Source organism: Protopterus annectens, chromosome 4.part1, assembly GCF_019279795.1.
Source record: "Protopterus annectens isolate FY-2018-M chromosome 4.part1, PAN1.0, whole genome shotgun sequence".
NCBI classification, from domain to species: Eukaryota; Metazoa; Chordata; order Ceratodontiformes; family Protopteridae; genus Protopterus; species Protopterus annectens.
In genome coordinates this window covers 808,347,512-808,369,585 of record NC_056734.1, presented here as the reverse complement: position 1 = coordinate 808,369,585, position 22,074 = coordinate 808,347,512, and the positions used below count along the sequence as shown (strand labels likewise).

At 40.6% G+C, this 22,074-nt stretch overlaps 1 protein-coding gene across 3 annotated transcripts in view; it reads left to right on the top strand.

Moving 5' to 3' along the window:
* Positions 1–22,074, top strand: part of WDR33 (WD repeat domain 33) — a gene marked incomplete at its 5' end in the record, with an annotated part of 1,521,229 nt that overhangs the window by 1,163,191 nt on the left and 335,964 nt on the right. For all 3 annotated transcript variants that reach the window (XM_044070565.1, XM_044070566.1, XM_044070564.1), the window contains 1 exon segment: positions 15,611–15,728. In XM_044070565.1, the coding sequence (XP_043926500.1) occupies positions 15,611–15,728 (118 nt within the window).

Sequence of the window (22,074 nt, the reverse complement as noted above, 5' to 3'; positions counted from 1 at the left end):
TGGTGTATTTGCATGTAGATGAAGGTATAATACATTTTGGTGCATGCATTTTTTTATTGGCATATTTTTAGCCTTCCTTTTTGGGGGCACCTGACATCTGGGGCAAGAAAAACTGAAGAAAATGGCGTTGGCTGCATCTTTTATACCCCTGGCGCACTGACGTCAGGGATGAGGCAACAGCAACCGATGCCGGACCTAGACTTTGGAATTCTGGCCGACTGAGGGTAGCCTGCCAGCAGAATAACCCAAGTGTTATGACTGCAACAGTGAATACACTCGGAACATCTACATTTATGCGAAGTGTACACAACTGTACTTTTCTTATAAGCTCCCTTTCCCTTCGTGTGCTATTTAAATAGTTTAGCTTAGTTGTAGTGGCCTCATGTTTGGCCTGGTTGTTTTTATTATATATATATATATATTTAGCTAGTGTTGGCCCTTCTTCCCTTGGGCCATTGTTTAGAGTGTGTTTTCTTAGTTATTCTGGTTTAATTAGCTGTTTTCTAGGCTTGTTAACTTTGAGACTAGTCATGGTTTTTGTGATAACTGAGTGTGACTTATTTAGGCTTGTGTGGCTTTGTTTTTAGTGTTAAGCCTAAAGGGAATTTTCTTTGGATATGTCTGAAGACAACGACAAACACCCAAAGTCTGGATTCAAGAAATGTCCAGATTGCAGGCAAAAGATGTCTGTGACTGATGGGCATGTTCAGTGCGTATATTGCTTAGGTGCCGTACATTTGCAGGAGTCCTGCAGTGTTTGCCACTCCTTTTTCTCGAGTGTATTACCGGAGAGGGGAAAGGAAGCTTGTTGATAGAGGCTTGCTGAAGCATCCTTTTTCTGAAGCTTTGAGTGACCAGGATGAGGCCAGCAAGTCGTCCAAGTCTTCGAAATCTTCAGGAGACTTCAAGGCGTCTAAAGAGTCAGAAAAGTCTAAAAAAAGTGGAAGATTTGAGGACATCTGCTTCACAGCTCTCGGAGCAGTGTGTCTTTTCATTTAAGAGCCGGCCCACAGTTCTGGAGCTGGTATCTGAGAGATCTGCATATCCACTCCTTCAATCGGCACCATTGCTGCACTCCTCTAGGTCTTGTCAGCCTCTTGGATATTTATATGGACCGATTGGTGCAGAAGCTGTTACGGGCACCAGGCCCTTGCTAAATTGTTGTCTGCTCCGACCCTAACGGAACCGAAGACCACCCCCGACACTCCTCCCCCGAGGCTGATCGTGGAGCCGAGACCTGCTCCGGTGTCCTTGGTTCCATCTACTCTGATGTCCTCGGCGCCGACCGGGGACTCTAGGAGCCGACACTCTCCCGTCGGGTCTGGAGAGGATAGTCACACCGACTTGTCTGTGCCGAGACTTCCTCTCGGGGCCTCAGCTCAGATGAGCTCAGTTCCTACCTCCAGCTCAGAGCCTACTGTCTCAGTGCAGGAGGGGCTGGCGGTTCCTTTGGGTCCGGCGACAACTCCTCATCGGAGCCGTGTTGCATTCGAAGCCATGAGGAGAGCCTTGTCCCCAAAGACCTCCTCGACACCAGGTCTGGCCTCTTCTTCCCCCAAAGTGTCTGTGTCCACTTCTGCATCCATTTTCCAGGCTAAGTGTAGAGACCCTGAGCCTCAGGTAGCCCCACAGGGCACCCCCTGCTCTTCCAAGACCTCCCCAGAGGCTCCCACTGAGGAGGTCCCCAGGAAGAGATTGTTCAAGAGGAGACACTTGGACTCCCCACAGGAGTCTTTGACATCTGACACTCAGAAAGGTCCCCACGATCCTCCTCTGAGGATATCTCCTTTGTGGAGATACTCGAAATCCTTAGGCAGAGGGGTGATTGGCAGTCCAAAAGCCCTACTGAGGACGAGTTAGTTCTCCTGAAGGCTTTCAGGTCTCAACCTTCCAGCTCTTTGGTGTCTGTGCCCTTCGATGACCTCATGCAGTTGATCTCTGAGGGCGTGCGAGTCACCGGAGTCCATGGAAACCTGTCCCTCGGAGGCCTAATAAGTTTATTTCTGCCCCCCGTAGATGAATCCTTTTTGTCCAAAGGAGTCCCTGTTGATGCCATGGTGGTGGCGGTGGCCACCAAAAAGGAAATGCCTGAGACTTCCTCGTCTATCCATCCTCCTAACAGAGAGTCCAGGATTATGGATAGATATGGGGAACGCATGTTTAGCTCAGTGACTTTTACACTCCGATCCCTGAACTATTTGACCCATTTCACCAGGCTTCATAGAGATCTTCGTAAGGAGTTGGGAGATGCTCTTCAGGGTACCGTAGCTGCAGGGTGTCCGACAAAGTTGCTGCCCAGCTTGCTACCCTAAATTCCATTGTGAACTCGTCCATGCGTCTCATATCATATGCAGCTGATGGGACGAGTAGGGCAGCGGGTACAGGAATTGCTCTAAGAAGACATTCCTGGATGCACTTTTGTTCCTTCACGGAGCCTTTCAAGTCTTCATTTGTGAACACCCCTTTTGATGACTCATCTCTCTTTGGGCCTAAAGTGAAGGAAACTTTGACCAGGTGTAAACAGGAGGGAAAGACTCTGTCTGCCGTCGGAGTCCATTTTTCTACCTCTCCTCGGCCTTACCCCAGAGGCCAAAGGGGAGGAAAAAATGCGGTTCCGAAAAGCCCAAGGAGCCTTTCAGGCCACACACGTGGTGAAACCCCTCTAGGGGCAGAGGAGGGAGGTAATAATGGAAGACGCCACCCTCATGGCAGAGGGGGTCCGCAACACCAGGGTAACGGAGATCACTTCTCTTGTCAACCCTGTTAGTGCTCCTGAAAGGAGGCCTGACTCTCCTGCTCTGGAGGCAGTCAGGGGTCGCTTATCTTTGTACCCAGACACCTGGCAGTCAGGGGTCGCTTATCTTTGTACCCAGACACCTGGCAAGATATAACAAACGACAGCTGGGTACAAAGTATTATTTCCAGAGGGTATTTCATACCGTTCTCCACTCCACCCACACCCGCAAGGAGAATCCCGGACGTTCCACCCAGTTACAGGGAACGAGCAACTATAGAGGTCCACAAGTTGCTAGAAAAAGTCATCCAGCCAGTCCCAGCAGACCAAACAGGATCCGGTACTTACTCAAGCTTTTTTCTGGTTCCAAAGGAAACAGGGGACTAGAGACCCATTTTGGACCTCAGCAGACTTGACCAATTTATGAAGAAAGAGAAGTTCTGGATGGTCACACTACAGTCTATACTTCCCTTTTTAGGGAGAGACAATTGGATGTGCTCGATAGATCTCAGGGATGCGTACTACCACATAAAAATGACCAGGCCATCCAGAGATCATCTGCTTTTCTGGCTGGGAGCCAATCATCATCAATTTCGACCCCTGCCTTTTGGTCTCACTACAGCCCCCAGAGTGTTCAAATGCATGGCAGTGGTCACGGCTCACCTGAGGCGTCTAGGATTCCAGGTGTTTCCGTACCTAGACGATTGGCTCCTTACCTCCACCACCAGGCATCAACTGATTCAGGCAAGGGAATACACACTGACATTCTGCAATCACTTGGGCATTACAGTCAACTCAGAAAAAGTCTGCCTTGTCACCATCGCAGCATATCGTCTTTGTAGGGGCTGAGTTAGACACTTCAACCACCACTCTATGACTACCAATCGAAAGGGTCTTTCTTCCTCACCAGCATGTCAGCTCTTTGGTAAGGAAAGACAGAGCACCAGCCGCAGAAGTTTTAAAAGTATTGGGTTTGATGGCTGCAGCAATCTTGGCCATACCATTAGCAAGGATGCATATGCAGATTCTTCAATGGCTGCTGTTCACTCAATGGTCTTATCAGGAACTTCCAGTGAATCACATGATTTTAATTACGAACTCTTGCAAGAGAGATCTCCAGTGGTGGACAGCTCTTCATGTAACCATAGGACGCCCCTTTGTACTACCCCCTCCAGTAGCCACTGTGACCACGGACGCTTCGCTGATAGGGTGGGGGGGCATTTTCAGGGAAAGACTGCCCAAGGCACATGGACAGATCAAGAATCACATCTGCATATCAGTGTTCTGGAGATGAGAGCAGTACTTATGGCGTTGCAGTACTTTCAGGACTCTCTTCCTCTAGGGATGATTGCAATTCAAACAGGCAATATGTCAGTAGTCTGGTACTTGAACAAGCAAAGCGGTACCAAGTCTTACCCCCTTTGCTGAGAAGCCCTCAGAGTTTGGCAGTGGGCTGTCTCCTCCCAGCGCTTTCTGTTGGCAACACATATCCCGGGGAGATCCAACGTGATAACACTGAGTAGAGCAATCTTATTGCCGCACGAGTGGTCCCTCAAGCAAGAAATTGTGGACAGGATTTTCCGCAAATGGGGCCAGCCTTGCTGCGATCTTTTTGCCAGTCACATCAACACGAAATGCAGAAGCTACTTTGCCCTGATTCCCCCTCCGGGAGAACCCTCGAGAGATGCACTCATACACGATACAGGTCTCCTGTATCCATTCCCGTTAATACCCAGACTTCTACAGAAAACAAAGCTGCTGGGAAGAACTATCATTCTTATAGCCCCTCATTGGCCTCAGCAGATTTGGTTCCCATTTCTTCATCATCATCTCTTGGAGGATCCGTGGATTCTTTACCCAGTTCTGGACCTTCTGACACATCCATCGGGGGACCTCCATCCTTCCTTGCAGTCACTGAAGCTAACCGCTTGGCTGCTCCAGTTCCCCTCATAGCCAGGCTTCATAACCTTTCCTATGAGACAAGGCAGAACCTTTTGTCTTCCCATAAGCCGTCCACCAGATGATTATATCTTAGTAAGTGGAAGAGATTTTCCGTATGGGCCTCTAAGCAGAACATTGATCCTTATCAAGCCTCCTTGATGTCCATATTAGAATTCTTGACTATGATCTTTAATAAAGGAGCTGCAGCCGCAACAGTTCGGGTCCAGTTGGCTGCTATATATAACTTTCATCTCGGAGTTGAAGGGCTAAACCGTGTCCCACAAGTTGTCCAAGGCCTTTCTCAAAGGAACCTTTCACATGAGGCCTCCAGTGAAAACTCCTTATTCTCCTTGGAATCTAAACTTTATGCTGTCGTGTATAATTCTTCCCCCGTTTGAACCAGCATCATCTTGTGATCGCAAATTTTTATCATGGAAAACCATATTTAGGTTCATAGGTTCATACTAGGCTATCTGCCCTAGGGCATTTATAAGCCTAGCCAGAGTGTGTTTGGCTTTCGCCACCCATTTTAAATGAATTTTGCTATGCCCTTTTTCGAGGTTAGTATACTGTGCCTCTGTCTAACAGTGACACAGAAGTGATACCCAGGGTAAACCTACGATCTCCCATCCACTCATCAAGATTCCTCTTGAAGAGAGTCAATGAGGGACTCTGCCTAACCTGGACTGGGATTTTATTCCAGAGTGAAGGGAGCCTCTGGGTTATGAATCTGTCCCTTCAGCATGTCCTATTTATTTCAGTGCTGAGGTTCAAGTCTCTCGAGCGTAGCTCAATGGGATTTGGATTTTCTGAGGTGCAGCATGTCCATTAATTCCGGGTTGGACATGGCTTTATACGTCAGGCACAGATCGCCTCTGAGCAGGTGGTATGCCACTGAGTAGAGCTGGAGTTTCTTTAACCGGGCAGCATATTGCATCTGTTTGAGCCCTTTGATCCTCTTGGTGAGGTACTTTTGGGGTCTTTCCAGTTGCTGCAGGTGTCTGGTAAGGTACATCCCAAAAGGGGCATTGTACTCAATTATGGGCCTGATGAGGGATGAGTAAAGAGGCATGATGACCTCCCCTGATCTAGATGTGAATCCCTTCATGATTAGGTGGGCTATATAAAAAAATGTTTTTCTAACCACTTTGGCCACGTGGTTTTCAAATGAGAGATTGCTATCAACTTGGGTCCCCAGGTCCCTAATTACTTCTTCCGTACTTAATGGATTACCACCTATGTGGTAATTTGTGGGCACTTTGTTTTTGCCAAAGGGGATGACTGTACACTTTTTGGCGATTAGCTTGAGACCATGCCTCTGGCACCAGTTGTCTATTTCTATGAGGCCCTTTTGTAGGATGCTTGTGTCGGCTGGAGAGTCGATTATGGCGCCCAATTTGCAGTCATCTGCGAACTTGGTCAGCCACAGTCGTTCCGTGTTGGCCTGTACCTCCGAGAAATATATACCGAACAAGAGAGGTCCCAGGACTGAGCCTTGTGGGACACCACTTGTAACTGGTTTTGGAGTCTGACATCCATCGGGGGACCTCCATCCTTCCTTGCAGTCACTGAAGCTAACTGCTTGGCTGCTCCAGTTCCCCTCATAGCCAGGCTTCATAACCTTTCCTATGAGACAAGGCAGATCCTTTTGTCTTCCCATAAGCCGTCCACCAGAAGATTATATCTTAGTAAGTGGAAGAGATTTTCCGTATGGGCCTCTAAGCAGAACATTGATCCTTATCAAGCCTCCTTGATGTCCATATTAGAATTCTGGTGGCTATTACTTCTGCCCGCAGAGTGTTAGAACTTCGTCTTATCCATCAGCTTTCCTTATTTGATTTCTCAAGCTGATAAAGTATCTCTTAGGACAAACCCCTCCTTTTTGCCCAAAGTTTGTTCGGAATCCAATATCAACCAAGTCATTGAGTTGCCAGTCTTCTTCCCTAACCATTCCAATAAACTAGAGTATATGCTGTACAAACTTGACGTTCACAGACAGCTCCAATATTATCTGGACAGAACAAAAGATGTTAGAAAATCAGACCAGCTCTTTGTGTCTTTCTCTGAAGCCAGAAAAGGTAGACCAGTGGCTAAAACAACGCTTTCTAAATGGCTGTCTGATTGTATCACTTTTGTTTATTCAGCTGCTAATATGCCCTTACTACACAAGATTAAAGCTCACTCTACCAGAGCAGTTTCTACATCATCTGCATTCCAAGCCAAATTGCCCCTTGATAACATTTGTGCTGCAGCCACTTGGTCTAATCCACATACCTTTATCACTCATTACAAAATTGATAAGGACTCCAGGGACAGGGCTTCCTTTGGGTCTACAGTCCTGAAGAATGTACTCCCGTGAGCCACCCGAGATTAAGGGTGCTAGGGACGCTACCCATCAGTAAAGAATGAACGGCAAGATTGAACAACTTAATGTTAAGAAGTTATGTACTCACCATAACATTCCATGTCAGTTGTTCCATCTCGCCTTCATTCTTATGTTCCTCCCTCCATCCCCCACCTGGCTGATAATTGACCTAGAGGCTGGTCTCATCCTGGTTGCTCAATTCTTCTTCCTCTCTATGGGAGGGTAGTTCTCTTTTATGGATGTAGTACACGCAGCAAACAAGATCTGAGGTAATTCCAGCAGTGCATCATGGGATAAGGGGCTTGGTCTTGAGGTACTGGTAAACCTTGAGCTTTGCAAATGGCCGTAATGGATCAGTAAAGAATGAAGACAAGATGGAGCAACTCACATGGAACGTAATGGTGAGTACATAACTTTTTATTTCATGCTATTAACCTTTGTTATTCCCACTACAGCAAAAATATTTTCTGCAGGGTCAGTGGAAAGACTTGGATTCTAGAGGCAGCAACTAAGTTGTCTCTAGGTCTAGATCAGGTTTTGTTAGGGCCATGCTCCAAGGGTATCCTGGACCTCCCTTCTAAATGTTGTAAGCTATGATAATCTACCCATATAGCTCAGGTTGCTCCTGCAATGATCAGTATGATGAACATAGTACAGTTGTGTAAATAAAGTTAACATAACATTAAATGTTCAAATGATCATTGCTGCAGTAGCCACTCCCTCCATCCCCCTTATTTTTGTTGTCGTCTTATGGCAGGATGTGAACATTCATGAATTTTTACTCCAAGCCATATCCTCTTCAGGGTCAGCCTCCCTCTTCAGCTTGCATGAAAGGTGTGAAAGGTTTAGAAACCCATACCTGGCTTTGACAACTCCACACAAGCTGCCTAACGGTTTTGGTGCTTGGAAGTTGCCCTGATGCTTTGGAAGCTGGCCAGCTGCTGTCTTTAGCAAAGTATAACCCCATATAGCTTAGGCTACTGCAGCAGTGATCATTTAAACATCTGTTATGGTAAGTTTACTTACACAGCTGCTGTACTTTCTAACTTATTTTGCAAATGTCCAAGGGCAGTTTCCTCAAACTTCCTCATGGTCTGGACCCACTCACACAGGCGAAAGAGGTGTTTGATGCACCCAATCTTGAAATCTCTTTGCCTGCATGACAGTTGTAATACCTTTTAGGCCTAATTTCTGAGCGTGTGTAGCAGATATTAAATCAGGCAAAGAAACCTGCGACAAGGAAATCCTATATTAGCAAACAGAAAATATTTTCTAGATGGTGCCAAGACAAGAACAAGGACCTCGTATTTATCTGGTTGTAAAATATTTGTGTGAATTATTATCCTCTGACCTTTCTTACTCATCTGTCAAGGTACACTGGTTTGCCCTTTCAGCAGTTCTGCCTATGGATCCTCCCCTTTCAATGCATTCACATGTTAAATGTTTTTAAAAGGGGTTTATACATGCCAGATTTCCATAAAACAGGTGGTTCCTCCATGTGATAATTTTGTTTTGGAAAAATGCTCCATTTGAACAAGGTCATCAGGCTAATTTTGATGTTCTTAACATGGATAGCAGGTTTGGTGATTGCTCTGACTTCTGCAAGAAGTGTATCTTAGTGCAGGCTCTGTAGACAACCGTGTATCATTTTCCACAACAATAGGGTATCATTAAGAGCTAATCTTTTTATGCCTAAAGTGGTACCCAGATTTACTTTGAGCCAGACTATCAATCTCCCTGTTTTTATTTCATAACCTAAAGATGAGGAAGAAAGATTTCTCCTTCCTCTGGATGTCCACAGTATCCTAACAAAAGTAAAACTTTCAGATGCTCACAGTTATACTGGACAGTAAGTAATCATCATCTGGGTAGGGTGATGTTGCACTATATGAATCCTTGAAGCAGTTCTGCGCATGTTTCCGTAACTGAAGACAGTAAAATGTCATCTCCATTTTTCTCTCTCTCTCTCTTGTCTGGGGCTCCAGACACTTTCTGGCTCATTTATGTTATGACTCCATGGGTAGGTCTGTAAGCATTTATACAGAACATACTGTCAGACTAGCTGCTTCTGCAGCCTTCTTAAGGATGGTGTCAGAAGGGTAGTTTTGTGAGGCAATCACTTGATCTTTCATTCACAGATTTGTGCAAATTGTACTGCAAGTTTAGACCTAAAGGCATTTTTGCTAGTAGTTGGGTACTCCCTGTCCCATAAAGTGTTAGTATGGTTATGTGAAGCCACTCACCCTAACAGTATTTTTAACTCTGTTTCATTGTTTCCCTTCCCTCCCTCTTGCTTTATATTGCTTCTTATCAACCCATTTGCTAGAACTTCTTTTGTCTGTACTGTAATAGACATGTTAATTCTTATTTATTTTGTGTTCTTGACCAGTTTAAAAAAAGTTGATAAACATTGTTTTCTGTTTTTCCATTATTAACTGTGCCACGTTGCACCTCATTTTGTATTTCATGTGTATGTAAAAGCTAAATCCACATCAGTTTTTTGCGTTCTTCATGTGACATACAAAAAAGTATCTCCTTATTTCTTTCTTCTTGGTCTTCATTGGTCAGCTAAATCCACATCAGTTTTGCATATTCTTTCTTGTATGTCTTGGAAAAAAAAATTTAATATTTCTCTGTCATTTGGTTAATTATTCTTATACTACATTGTGGCATGGATCTTAGCTGAAAAGGGTTTTGTGATCACCCCAATCAACCCCTTAGCAATGTAAAATATTTAAGTAAATCTGCTGTTTGTTAGGCTAATGCATGGTATTGTATGTTTTGTAGTGTTGGTGTCATGTCTTTGAAAAGTGGATACTAAGACAGAAGCTTTAGCAGAGACTGATCCAGCAGTAGGTGACCTAGGCAGTCACCTAGGACCCAGTGGCTGAGGGGGAGGCGCTGTCATAACATTTGCTTTTTTAATTAAAAAAAAAACAATTGCGTGTGTCTTTAAGGGTGTTCCTCTTTAAGGAATGCCATCTGCGTCTGTGCATTCCTGCTTGCGTCATCGCATATACCTGTTGCTTGCTTCTTCCTTTCTGCATGCAGAATTTAAATACAAGAAGACCATTCCTGCTGCTTTCTTGCTTTTTTGAGGCATGGAATTTAGACAACATGAAGATGTTTCTGCTGCTGCCTGGACCTGCTTCCATGAAATTAAGCAACAGAGACGATGGAGGTAAGGTGGTTGGGGGTGTGTGGGGGGTGTCTGTGTAAAATGCCCTGGTTAGGGATGTCAGTTTAGTTAATTCGTTCAGGCTCAAACCATGTACCTTAATTACAGGAGACAAAAGCCTGAATCCATCCACACTGGCTACCAAGCTGCTAAAAAGTATGACCTTCGGTGCATTTTCAGGGAATTATGAGCTTCAGTGCATTTTCAAGGAATTATGAGCTTCAAGGGAAGAAAAGTTTACTGCTGCTCATCATAGCTCTCAGCCATTCAGGGACACTTTTAAAATATTACTACTATTAACTTGAGACGTTAACAGAATAAGATAATATGAGTTAATATACATTTTCTGAAGTAAAAGAAGTCTATATTTTTATTTATTGTCCTTACTTATTAAGAATAATTCACCACCATTTCAACGAAAGTATCAGTTGTAGGAGGAATTAAGAGGGGTGGAGCTAAAATTTGAGTTAAAATCAGAGACAGTTGAGAGATATGCTGCTTATGCCAAGTCTGTTTACAATGTGCAACTGTTTTGTGTAGCAAAGCACAACAGGTAGTATACTTTTGATGCAGAAGGCTGGTGGTTCTATTCCTACAGCATGCAGATGTATTTCTGATACTGTGTTGTTTAACTGAGGGAGGTACTGCAGTCATGAGTATGCCCTCCTTTGGTTTAGATGCCTAATAACAATGAACCTGTTGTCGGTTTGCCATCCATTCCCTACTGCTAGTGTACCAATTTCTTTTTTTAATGTAACATAGGCAATTTATTCTTCAAGGGCAGCAGGCAATGAATTTGTAAATGAAACACTAGACTATAAAGTTGTTTGCTAGCAGCAACCTCTTCAGTATTTCTTTAATGCGGAATTATTTTGATGACTTACTTCTGCAGACATTGTGAATATTGACTGATATTTGTGGATTGTAGTGACAGAGGTTTGAGTGGCCTTTTATGGTTAAAATGTTCTGAATTGGGCAGTTTTATCATTACTGGTTCAGACGTTTTGTTTCATTGCTTACAGTCAGGAATGTGAATCAAAGAATACATGCATATATGCATGGTCCTAAAATGTGTGCAAGGGTCTATGTTTTGAAAACAGCCCAAAGGTAAACTGCTCAGATACATTTTCTTTGAATGTGAGTTTCAATGCCATTTCAATGAATGTGAGTTTCAAGGGCAGAGAAGTTTATATGCTAAGTCTGTTAATTGTGAAACTGTATTGTTTTGTTTAACAAACATCTGTCAGTGTCTGTGCTATAAAATTTGAAATAAAAGTTTTAATCCTTTTATGCGTAACCCCTTTCCCCTTTTTGCACATGGGATTGGGGTGTCACTTCAACAGTGACAATCATCTAGAGCCAAGGTTCACACCACAGGGTGGTTAGCTTTGCCATGGTAGTTGCTCTAAACCACACACTCACACCTATGGCCAATATAGTGTGTCTAGTAAATTAAATCCAAATATCTGTCATCATTGTAGAAGTAAACCAGAAAATAGTAAGGCACACTGAAAGATTTGAACAGTGTTTATGGTAACTGGGGAGAAAAAGCCAATTAATGGGACACTGGAATGTCTGCTGAGGGAGGTGGCTGTGTGTGTGTGTGTGTGGGGGGGGGGGGGGGCTGAGCTATTACCCCTGTCAGGGCTCCATTTGACCATGATCTGGCTCTAAGCCCTAGTTGGTGATATACTTGCCAAGAGATAAGAATGGAAATGGCAGTCATGGTATTGGGTATAACTTGCATAATAGTAATGGATTATGTACAACACAGTGCTGTTCCAACTCCTGGTACAGTGAAACATGGATGTTAAATTTATCCAGGGAGAGAGAGAGTCTACTTCTGCGTTTGCAACAGGTCATTGGTAGAACTGCAACTCATGTATAATGCGTTATATACACTGGGGTCCCCTAATGCTAGTTCTGACAGCTGTACAGATTGAATTTAAGAGTAAAGTATTGGCACTGAAAATCTGAAAGAAGCATCTTCCTGCAGGGCTTTATTCGTTGCTTTTCCCTGCAATGTAGTAAGCATCAAGTCCACTAATAGTAGCAGGAGGGGATAATTTCCATTGCTTAGAAAAGTCTAGAACCAGCTGTGTGACCTCCCAGGTTCACTGTATTTTATGGAGAGAGAATGATAAAGATTTGATGTTACAGTGAGTGCCTTCATACTTCTGTTCTGTCTATTTGCTTATAGAAATATGTTTTAATTGGATGATTTTGGTGCATGCTTTTATCTTTATTCTGCAGTGATGTGGGCATGTTTCATTATCTCACAATGAAAAAGACTGTTTTTTGTGTGTATGTGAAGAATTGCATGCATTACTTGTAAGTTGAGCAACATTAGTACTTTAAAGGAAAACCATCCCAATGAATCAGTGGTGGTACAATTGTCACTACTTGGTGATTATTGGTCCATAACTTTCCAAGTTTAAAAAAAAAAAAAGATTAATAACTTTGCAAGTAAAGAGGGACAGTTTATATACCTTGAGATTGAACACACTTTTAGGTGCTCTCATGTTGGAAATTGCAAATTCCACTTGAGCTTTTTCCTTTTGGAGCAAGCTTGTTCATAATAAGCTTGCAAAAATGCTGCTAGGAAGCTACCCCACAAGTAAGCTAAAACCTGTCCCTATTTTCACAGGCCTTACCTGATTTTGAGCAGTTGTGTGGAAAAGCATGAAGAGTGGAAGACAACAATACAATGTTTTAAACACTTTATTGTAGAGCAAAGCAGCAATTCTGAAACAGTGAAGCTGTCTGGCAACTGAAATAAAAGCAGGTCCTTTTGTTTGGTTAAGGTGGTGGTTTTCATTAAGACTGGAGCTTGTGGCATTTATGGGACACTTAGAGTTTTGCTTGCAGAACATATCAATGTGTTGGTAGTTGGAGGGGGGAGGTGTTAAATACTATCAGAACATACGCATTTAAGATTTTTTTATGGTGAATTGTAGTGCTTGACTTGAAAGTATGACATATAAGTACCCTCAGAGGAGATAAAATCATGGAAACTTTGCAAAACTATTTTTTTCATCCTCTTCGAATGTAGGTTACAAGACCTTGTACTCCAATCACCATCCCAGTGTTTTCTGTCTCCCCACGTATGCACTCATTTCAGCTCAAGAAGTCTGTACGAAGCCAAAAATAATGGGGAACAAAGGCCCAACAATAGGGGCAGATTTTAGGTATTGCTGTTACGCACTTAAAATATTGATAAAACAGCGTAGCATAGCAGGTTTTGTATCAGTATGCATTTCTTGAAGGATGTGAAGTCTGAAACTCAAATGACTGTCAGTTAGTGCCTTCAGTCCTCTGAGATTTGCCAGAAAACAACAAAAGCTAGACAGCTGAGAAGTATGTTGCCCTGGGTAAACCTAGATATCCCACCTCCCAAAAATAATCCACATGCAGCATCAATGACCAGTGGATCATATTCTTTCATTTATGAAAAATCTGTTTACACATTCTGTAGTCCTTCGTCACAGATGATGGTGTTTTTTCAGTAGTGAACAAGTATCATTTCTCATTGCTGTTTTACTTCTTGTGTAGCTTTAACTTCAGCAGTAGTCTGTAGTAATTTGGCTGTCATCTTTCCCTCTGTGTATCTGAATTTGTTACACTACAAAGAAAGGGGCACTACATTCTTCATGCAGGAATATAGACAACTTTTTATGTGCCTGTTACCATTTTAGAATATAATGTACTTTGATTTCTAATTTTCTTAACTTCATTAAACTTAAAATTTACTGCAGTATCCAACCAATACACTTTTCTGATCACTCCTGGATACAACTCTACTTAGTTGGTGTATAACATTTCTAAGTTCAGTTAAAAAAAGACATGATGACTTTTCATCTTAATGTTATAGTAAGCCATAAAAGCACTGGCTTTATGCATCTCTGCATTTTAATCAGGATGTCTGCTTCTCATCAAAACCTTTATATTCAGTGGGTTTCATTAAAAATTGAGCTGTGGAGTTATTTTATATCACATGCATTATTAGTAAAGTCCAAATTGCATAAGCAGACTGAGCTGTTAAATTATTGAATCTGAGTTTATGAAACACTTTAAGCAATTCCTCCAAATTTAGATAAGAGCTACAATCTGAATAAAGTACACAATTGACTTCATATGTCTTGGAATGAGTTCAGATTAGCAGCAAGAGCTTCTTTGACTGATCCATATTATTCACAATGACCGTGTTTTGACTTGCAGAAAAATGTACAATTTTCCACCCATGTAATAAGCTCTCTCTCTCTCTATATATATATATATATATATATATATATATATATATATATATATATATATAATGTGTGTGTGTGTGTATGTATGTATGTTTTATTAACTTTTTTTTAGAACTAAAAAAAAACTGTGCACTCTTGGTTTTAACTCTGTTAACTAGCATAATTTTTTTGCTATGTCATTCTTATAAAAACGAAGGCAATTTGGCCATTGTTGATGTGACTCCCGACCGCACATACAAAATAGGAAAAAAAGGATTTATGCTGATATATAATGCTAGATTGCAAAGGTTTGCAGCTTAATATAAAAATATGTATGACTAAATGTGCTCCAAGAGAGCTGTTAAATTTTTGGGTTCACCTTGTACAGTTGTGCACAGCTTGTGAATGCTAACAGTATTTGAAACTAAAAAAAATGTACAGGGGCTCAAACCCTTCCTAAACCCCCCATTCCCACCACTAATGTGTGCTCTGAGGTCACACCCTTATGGGGAAAGGGGAAATCCCTGTCACTGCTGGTTTGATCTACCAAAAAAAGCCAGGTTAATTACTTGTTTTATGGACAAACCTGGCTCCCAAACACTAGTAGTAAGACAGCTGTCTCAGGAAAGGATCACTTTGTCAGTGAGATGTGGTGTCATATAGTCATTCCAGAGACGCATCCTGAATTGTGAATAAAATTACATGTTCTAGAACAATAAGGTGTGTTTCTGTGGTAATAGTTGCCTACAGAGTGAGCATCTAACTGCAGACAGGTGGCTTTTGATTGTAGACTGTGGGAGAAAGATGATCTGCTACAGTTCAGACCACAAACTGAATGAATGAATGAGCTGTGAGGGAGATGATTTGTTGTAGATTAGGTTGATGTTTAATGTGCACTAACAGAGATGGAGATGCTAAGAGAAATGCACTCAGTAACACATGGGCAAGTAAAAAGGCCATTGGTACAGCACTCTTAATGTTTTTGGCAATAGTATTGCTTCTGTCAACATCCTAAGAAAAGAATGATGCAAGTCTGATGTTGCTCAGAATGGCGACACAAGTTAAGAATACTAGAATTCTGCTGAACTCAACAGGTAATGGAGTTATGTACATTTTCTTACTACATTATGGCTGTATTAATTTTGGTTGTGCACTGTTTACAGGGTGGTCAGAATCAGGGCCCACCACCACCACCAATGATGCCAGCAATGGGACAGCCTGGAACACAAGTGCGGATTCCAAGCTCTAACCAAGGGCAAGCAATACCTAACCCTGGAAAAGGTAAATTATGTTTACTTACTACTGTTTTCTGCTCCATTGTACAATTTTGAGACAGCACTTTCTTAAAAGTTTTGCAAAGTATACCATTATGTTGTCTAAATGTTGTCTTGTAGAATTGCTTGCAGTAGCATCCAGATCCAAGACATCCAGGTTTGTAATACCTCCCATAAGAGGAACACACCATCACAAATGACTTGATTTCCAGTTTGTTCCACAATACTGTAGTACAGTTAATTAAATTTTAGTACTACAAACACAGACCAGTGAAAATTGTCCGATTACTCAAGCTCACATAGAATAGATATTCTTCATAGATTACTTCAGTAACTGTGGTCTTCTTTTCCCAGCTGTACATTGACATTTATTTTAATATGTACTACATGCTTTTTGCTTTTAACATTTTCATGTTTGAATTTAATGCTTTCTAAAGTTTTGTGATACTGTAGTAAAAATTTAGAAGGGTGTTACAGCAAATCAGATGTATGTATAATCTATGAATATAAACTTTAGTGCACATGACAGTCTGAAAGTTGTGGAAAGAAGTACAGGCATGTGACTTTGACTGGAACTGGTTGCTTCAAGCAGAATAATTGATGCATGCAAAGATATATGTACATAACATAGCAATGCTGACCAGATCTGCATTCTTCCTGCTAGCTTAGTGGCAAATTATCCATCTCTGTTGTGGGTTATCTGGATATAATTTGCATCCCAGCACTAGCATATAGATAAGGGCATCTAGTAGTTTGCTGCTGTTTCCCTGGAGTATTACAGACCTGGTCAGCATTCTGCTGGAGAGTGGCAGGGTGAATGTGTCCTCCAGCATTTATTAAAGTAGTTTATATTCCTTATGGGAGCAGATTTTCAAGGCATCTAGGACATTAATAACCACTCCACAGTCTATAATTAATTTGATTTGTTTTCACTTGACCCTTGTATGGTGATCAGGATGATAATGCCCCATACGTCTGCTATACTGTAACACTAACTTATTACTATGCCTGGAGAACACAACACAGATTTGAAGAAGTTGAGGCAGGGAATGTCTAGCCTTCTGGTGGAGTCAACACTGGGTATTCTCCCACACAAGTATTGGTGCACCCTGGGAGACTTAAAGGATAAATAATCCCCCTTGTGTTCCCGGGTTCCATTACAGAATCTCAGCTTGCAGTCTAGCACCAGTCATACATTGACTTGCAGTGTCTATAGGCAAAAACACACTAAGCATGCCTAGCACGTTGCATGCTGGCAAAACAGGCCGAGTACACTTCAACGGAGTCATTTTTTTTCTATTTTATTACACCTTTACAGTTAGTTTGTCCACATTCACCTAAGACTTTTTGCTGTTTTTAGTGGATGGTGTGCAACAGTATGGATTGCAATCGGAATGTATATTGTGGTGTGCTGGGGGGGGGGGGGTTAGAGAAAATTACAGGGGACCAGTGACACCTTATGTCTTTTAGTCTGTAGTTCATTACATATGTGAGTAATTGTGGGTGAGGGGTGCATCACATTCTGTTATGAGTAGAGAGAATGCCCGCTATCCATACAGGAGGTGAAGAACCAATACTGTGGACAACTCGTGTGTCCTGTAGTACATGCAGGCCTTCGAGTAATTTAAACTAGATACTCCTTTCTTAAACTGTGCTTTTCTTGCTGTCTGTAGTAAATTACTTCTATCCAAGAAGAAAAATCATGTGTCGCATGTTTGTTTTTTAATGTTAATTTTGAAGTGTTTGTGATCCATCATCTTCAATGAGTTCTCAATCAAAACAATCTTTAGACAATTTTTATTTGACTGTTGATTCTGTCTGTAAACTTCTGTGTTGTATAAATTAAAGAGTTGTCTTTTCTCAAAAAAAAGGAAGAAAAGAAAAAAATATATATTTTTTCAATGACAGGGTGGTTGATCAAGAGAACACGAACAAATTTTGGAAGGGATGAGACGTGAAAAGGAGATGGTGCTAGAGATAGCAGCATAGAAGTAGATACAGCAGAAAGGCAGAACAGATGGATACATTTCTGTTTTTCTAGCATTACTCAAACATAAAGAAATCTGATTTGTCTGTGCACTATCTGGTGGGAGATGAGGGAAAAAAGGCAGTCAGTAGAATTAAAGAAAACTGTCCCAGACAAATGCTTTGTGTATGTGAGAACAAATGTGTGTATGTGCATGTGTGTATATACACATCTACCTGCCAGAGAAGACCACCACACACACTTCAGCTGATGATAGGTCTCACTTCAGTCTTGCAAAGAAAGCAGAGTGTAACAAGACAAGTTGATTGCTGTCTTGTAAATAAACTCCCCTTCACATACTTGGACTGCATAACTGAGTTTTCACTAAAACCACCAAACTGGTACAGTAAGAGATTATCTGAAGTGCAGAGTTGAGACCTTAAAAGCCAAGCAGTCTTATTTAGCAAATTTTGTCAAGAACTCTATTCGACGGTTTCAAGGGAGCTAAATAATTTTATATGATGGTCCTTTCTAATGCTGAAAAATGTCAAATAGTTATTTGGGGAAGATAGCAGGAGATGACAGTTGGAAAAACTACAAAGAACCTGTTGTATTAAGGTACAAGTTATCTGTAATATAGGAAGATTAGAAATTGTTGGTTTATTATCTATAAGGTGTTTAGGAACTGGAGATATACTTTCAGATGCCTGCAGAACAGGCAAAATTCTGTTAATGTCACTGGAAAGCTTAGCATATACGTTTTAAAGGTTGCATTACTTGAATCTAACAGAACTGGTCTTGTAGGGATTGAGATATCTTAAGTAGTTAGGAGTTCCCAGGTTTACACTTAACACCAAAATGTCTCCTGGATCCTAAAAGGTTCACAAAAATTCCTCAGTCAACAGAGAAATAGACACTGCTGTCCTGTGCAAAGTAGCAATTGCTGAGCCCGTTACCTGAAGCTGTGCAGTTGAATTCAAACAGAGAGAAAATACTAAGAAATCTGTCTTTCTAAAGTCGGGTCTGTATTTTATAATTCTTAAAATGGATTTTGGAGTGATGGTAGTGCCTCACTGGCAGACCTTGTATTTAGGTTTATACTTTGTCAAAAATATAGCTAAATAATTTTGCATTTGTTGACAGTAGATAACTGCAATCCATTTATAAAACATCCCCAATAAGTAAAATCACTATAGTCAAGCCATAACTGTTTTAATTTTATATAATTTTCTGTGGTAGCTTTGAGTCAGATTTTTATTACCACATGCCTTTGACTAGCTACTCTGTGTAACATGGAGTTAGTCTAGTTCTTATTGTTCTCTCACCTTTGTATGTGATACTTTTAGGAACCAAACAAAGAAATATTTGTGAATATCAATCCATGCAATTTACACACTAGATTTTTTTGTAATGTGTTCATGCTTTGTTTACCAAGTTTTTCCTATTGAGAACAGGTCCATTTTCAAATGGAGTCCAGGGAGAAGACTCACAGTAAGATATAAAATGGGGATTTCACCACTTATAATCTCAGAGATAGAAAAAACAGTTGTTACAAAAAGCTAATATTACCCAGTAGCATGACGAGGATCACATGTTCAGGTTGACTAAGTTTACATTGCATATCTTTAAAAGTACTAGTGAAAATATCTTATAACATTAAATTGTAATCTGTATGCATCACATAAAAAAATTGGATTATTACACTTAATGTGCAGATGAATATTAAATGCACCAACTGTTCGTTGTATTTTCTGTTTGCATGTGTAATTCATTAATAATAAGTTGGAATGTTCTGCCACCAGTTTTCTTTGTCACTTGTTTACCCACTTGAAGCAAACCAGTTTTTCCGAAGTCCTCTTACTGCTGGAGGTGGTATTTACTCTCAGGTAACTGAATTTCAGTAACATTTTTCGAAACAAAGGGAGTTTAGTATACTAAAGTATAATAAGTTATGAGAAACTATTAAACATCTTTAAAATTATTTGAACATTGGCTTTGGACATTTTGAGAGGAAAAGTTTTCCACCGATGCTTACTCGGTGCAATGAAGGGAAAAATGTGCAGAGCAAAAGAATAAAAGTGTCTAGAGCTTCTGATGACTTCTAGCTAGTAAAATATATTTTATGTCCTGTCCTGAAAGCTACAGCTTTGTAAACTTCAGTTACATGTTACAGTACATATAATTTCCACTTGTTACTTTTTTATTACAAAATCTTCTCCTGGGGCACTTAGTATTTAAGATGTAGATACTTTTTTCACCAAGACTGTATGAATATTAATGAGGATGAATTATTAATGAGTTATTCAAGAATTTCAACCTTTTCTTACTGTTATTACGTGCACATTCACAGTAGTTGCTAAATAACAAAGTATTATTTAGACTTGTATCTGTTTATTTTCTATGTAATTGGGATGTTGACAAATTGTGGTTTGAGTAAACTGAAATGAGCTGATAAAACGCATTTTTTTCAAGCAAGTTTAAACAGCTTTGATAACAAACACAATTTTACAGTTAATGGACAGTTAAAGACCCATCTCACACAGCTTCATAGAGACCCATTTCAGTTTTAAACCATGATTATGAAGTGCTTGTCTATAATGGCTAAAAGAATGGCAAATACATTGCCAAAATTGACAAGGATCAATGTGGTTTTGTGGAGGGGGAGGGTCAAACCTATGCCAACATTAATAGAACAATGGTGATCCAGAGGGAAGCAGAATGTAAGAAAATACTGCTGTTGTTGGTAGGTCTTGATGCAAAGAAAGTATTCAACAAAGTAAGCAGGGATTTTTGTAAGTAGAGCAGTGGAAACATTTTTATTCTCTGATGAAAAAGAATAATGTTAATTAGGAGGATTGGAGGCAAGAATTGGTGTCCGGGGGATGGTCTTCTGTGATAAGTTGCCTAAGCAGAGACACCAGTTCTCTTTCCCCTTTGTTGTTTGCTTTATGTTTAGAGCCACTGAAAAAGAAAATAAGGGAGACTGAAATTCAAGGATATAATCAGTATGGTAATCATGAAAAGTTGGCTTTATTTGCAAATGATATTATTTTGTAGCTGTTAAATCTCATAAAAGGGCATCTCAGTGTTGTGGAACATTTTGAGAAAGTTTCAAGTCTTTTCAGGATATATAATGAAGATAAGGTCTATAGCCATAAATTATGTACCCACACATGAATTGGTACAGCAATACCCATATATATATATATATATATATATATATATATATATATATATATATATACAGGGACACAATGAAAGTATTTAGGAATATATAACGAGGGACTAAAAAGATAATACAAAAACTGAGAAACTGGAAGCTCTTGTTTATGGATATGGATAATAAGATACAAGCAATGAAAATGTTTTTAGTCCCTTTAATTTTATATTACAAGTCTATTTTTATCAACCAGAGACGACGTAGACAATAATAAAGATTTTAATGAATTTATCTGGGAGGGGAAGAGGGCAAGATTTAAGTGGCATAAGTTGATCCTTCTAATCGAACAAGGTGGTTTAAGATTACCTGATTTGAAGGGATATTTTAGAGGTTCACAGTTAAGGTTGACATAAATAACACAAGCAGAAGGTTACCAGAGTGGAAAGGGAAGATGAAGCGGGGAGAAAATTCAAGAAATAAGGAGAAAGCAGGATTTGGGATGCATATCCTTAAGGAGGAGAATAATAGCTATACGGAGTATTATATTCATAAAGTAGTAGAAAATATTCTAAGAACTAAGTCAACATGAGAACTGAGAAAGGAGATTTTGCAGATAGGGATGACTGCAAGTAAGGGTACACAGAATAGGCAACAGGGACTGGAATTTATTTGAGAAAACTGGCAAAAGAACCAAGGTATTGGGAGCAAATATCTTGGGAGGGAAAAGCAATAGAATGGGATGAGGCCAAGAAGACATTTGGACTACAGGCCAGACTGCCTTCCCTACTAGGGTTGATATCAGTGTTTGGCAAAAAGAAAGAGAAAGACCAGCCCTGGTAGAGTTTTTAGTTGAATCTGGAACAGAAGCAGCTGTTGAAAAAGGATGCTTAGGGCATATAAGATATTGCATGATGGCTATAAGAACTGATCAGAAGAGGTTAGAAAAGATTGGGAAAAGAGATTGGATAATCGATTTACAAGGGAACAATGAGAAGACCTACATATGGCTCCCAAGTGTGCAACAAACTCTAGAAGGTTTATAATTTTGGTTTGAAAATGTTTGCATAGGTATTTTTGTACCTCAAGCAGATGTCAAAGAATTTTTCTTCAGGTAGACTGCAAATATTGGAGGTGTGATGGGAAAGAGAGAGGTAACTGGGAACATATATTTTGGGATTGTAATAAGTTGGCAGATTTTAAAAATCCCATGCAGAATACTCTGTCAGA